We start from the raw sequence: 3,330 nt of genomic DNA on the forward strand, positions 1-3,330 counted from the left end.
CTCTCTGTCCTTGGTCAGTAAAAATCTATCAAATGGCACATGTCCTGAACCACACTGGAGGGAAATAGTCTTTCCTGGCCTCACCACCAGGCCCTGATCAGTGGAGAGGAAGGGTTTGTCATACAATTCTAAAAGAGAAGAGAGTGAGCTATTAGCAAGATTTTATTCCCTTTCCACTTTCTCCCCACAACTAATGATGGGTCCATGCTAAGAGAAGGTACTGACGTTTTCTGTTGCAAGGTAGTGGGAGCTGGGAACATCCCATTTCATGACCACAGGACCCATATTCTATCCCAAACCATTGCAGGCAGGGCCAGGCAAACAAGCAGCCCGCGGGGCTTAGATGAGATGCCACCTTCAAGAGACAGAGATCTGGTCTCTGAAGCCAGAGAGGACATATGATTCTGTTCACAGTGACAACACATGGTGTTGGGTTTTCCCCCCACACCACCACCAAGCAATTCTGTGACACCAGCTGGGTATACTACAATTCAACTCAATTCTGACACTATCTACCTGAAGAGAGTGGCAGATCCCACAGGTTAAGGCCTGAATCCCACAGGACTCACTCATTTCAGATACCAACCTCAAGTCCAGGTTGTTATCTGGCTTCTGACCAATCAGCTATAAATCAGAGGTTCCCATAACCCCCATCTCGGATTCAATTTATTTGCTAGAGTGGCTCACAGAACTTAGAAAAACATGTTAGTTATTAGATCACTGATTTAATATAAAAGGACATAACTCAGGAGCAACCAGATGGAAGAGATGCATGGGACAAGCTGTGGGGGAAGGGTGTGGAATGTCCATGCCTGCTTTGAGCCCAACATTCTCTCTGAATCTCCACATGTTCACCAACCCTTAAGCTCTCTGAATCCCATCCTTTTTTTTTTTTTTAATGGAGGTTTTGTTAAGTAGGCATGATCGATTAAATCACCAGCTATTGATGATAGAACTCAATCTCCAGCCCTTCTCCCTTCCCAGGAGTCTGGTGGTGGGGCTGAAAGTTATAACTCTCTAATCACACGGTTGGTTCCCCTAGCATTCTTAGGTGCTTTCCAAATGTCACCTCACTAATATAAACTCAGGTGTAGTTGAAAAGGGTTTGTTAGGAATAAGTCACCTTTAACACTCTTATCACTTAGGAAACTCCAAAGGTTTTAAAAGCTTTGTGCCAGGAACTGGACAAAGACAAAATATATGTTCCTTATTATAAATCACAATATCACAAGCCATATATTGGAGAAAAGGCGGGTGCGGGGGGTATCCTGAGAGTTTGAGAAGCTATGTCAGGGGCTGACGGAGGTGACATTATATAAGAATAATGTCAGCAGGTATAGAAAGACCTGGAATCCCAGGGTGCACCCTTCTAGAAACACAGGGTTCAGGCTACCCTGATGACAGAGCTTAAAACTGAGGACAGAGCATGGCTCCCCACTTCTTAGGTATGGGCTGCATTTAGTGATTTACTTTCATTTAGAAAATCTTGGCAGGAGGAAGAGTCACTATATAGTAGATATATATAGCATTTGTTGACCTTGAACACCTGGCTGAGATAGCATTTGTCACTATTCCATTTATATATATATAAATGGAATAGGCTAACAATAGGGAAAATGAGGTGCTGGGTACAAGGGAACTCTCTGCCACACTTTCTCAAGTTTTCCTGCAAACCTAAAACTTTTCTAAGAATGAAGTCTATGAAAAAATAAGAGCAAAAAGATACCCAAGGGCTAGACACCCTGGCAGTCTCCCCACCTGTCAACATCGGCTCCAGGGCTTCACTGTGCTCTGACCAGCTGTATGCTTTCCTATACTGGCACTGGTAATGCCCCGAAGTGTCTGTATCCATGTGATTAATGATGAATTTAGTCGTCTTCTGAAATTCTCATTGCTTTCCCACCACTTTGTACATTTAGTTTTCCAGGATCTCTTGTTGGTACAGGTAAGATTCAGGTGTTCCACAGCATGAGATCTACAGACTCATTCTAGGGAATCACAGAACCGGGAGAAGTAGATATGTTAGGAATAGGAAGGTCCCCCGGAAGAAAATAAGGCCTAGACTCAGGTGGCCTGTCATGGAGAAACCATACTTCTTTCCTTCTCTTTTGGGGGAACACAGATAAATAAAGGTATGAAGGATCTATAATTTCTTCTTTTAAAAAATAGTTTCTTAAATACTTTTTTGGGGGCATATTTTCTAATGTGTTAAAATATCTATATTTAAAATTGACAATTTTAACCACTTTAAATGTATAACTTAGTGCCGTTAATTGCATTCATCATATTGTTTAACAATCACCACTCCAAACAAGACTCTAAATGTAAACTCAATAACTATTAAGCAATAACTCCCCATTCTTGCTTTCCTCAACATCTTGTAAACTAAACTTCTATTCTACTTTCTGTCTTTATGAATTTCCTTGTTCTATGTATCTCATATTAGTGGAATAATACATTTGTCTTTTTGTGTCTGGCTTACTTCACTGAGCATAATGTCCTCAAGGTTCATCCACATTGTAGCAGGTGTCAGAATGTCCTTCCTTTTTATCACCGAATAATATTTCATTGTGTGGATGGACCACATTTTATTTATCTATCCACATCAACTTGGGTTGCTTCTACTTTTTGGATATTGTGAATAATACTGTTAGGATCATAGGTGTGCACATATTCATTTGAGTCCCTGCTTTCAGTTCCTTTGGTTATATATGTAGGAGTGGAATTCCTGGATCATATGTTCAGCTTTTAAGGAAATAAAGAGCTTTCTTGAAAAAAAATTATTTTTTTATTAAGTTTATGGGGGGTAACATTGGTTAATACAATTAGATAATTTTTAGGTGTACATTATCATTTGACATCTGTATATTCTATTGTATTTACCACCCAAAGTCCAGTTTCCTTCAGCTACCGTATATTTGATCCCCTTTATCTACCTCCCCCATCCCCCTATATTTGACACCTTTTACCCTATTTACCTGCCCCCTCCTCCCCAACCCCACTAGTAACCACTAGTCTATAGTCCATGTTCACGAGTCTCTGTTTGTCCAGCTCATTTGTTGCTTTTAGGTTTATATTCCACATCTAAGTGATATGTCATTTTCAACTTTTTCTGTCTGGCTTACTCCGCTTAGCATGGTTATCTCAAGTTCCAACTACGTTGTTGTAAATGGCAGCATTTCATCTCTTCTTATGGCTGAGTAATATTCCATCGTATATATGTACCACAGTTTCTTTAGCCAATCATCTATCGTAGGACACTTCAGTTGCTTCCATTTCTTGGCCACTGTGAATAATGCTGCTATGAACATCGGTATGCAAATATCTTTT

The 3,330-nt window shown here is 40.3% G+C and overlaps 1 protein-coding gene across 1 annotated transcript in view; it reads right to left on the minus strand.

Annotated features, from left to right (window-relative positions):
• Positions 1 to 3,137, minus strand: part of LOC105304957 (immunoglobulin alpha Fc receptor) — a 5,047-nt gene extending 1,910 nt beyond the window's left edge. The window contains 2 exon segments of the mRNA XM_023522736.1: positions 1,759 to 1,975; positions 3,126 to 3,137. Of these exon segments, the coding sequence (XP_023378504.1) occupies positions 1,759 to 1,975; positions 3,126 to 3,137 (229 nt within the window).
• Positions 3,138 to 3,330: the final 193 nt, after the last annotated feature.

The sequence above is a fragment of the Pteropus vampyrus genome, unplaced genomic scaffold (assembly GCF_000151845.1).
Source record: "Pteropus vampyrus isolate Shadow unplaced genomic scaffold, Pvam_2.0 Scaffold357, whole genome shotgun sequence".
NCBI classification, from domain to species: domain Eukaryota; kingdom Metazoa; phylum Chordata; class Mammalia; order Chiroptera; family Pteropodidae; genus Pteropus; species Pteropus vampyrus.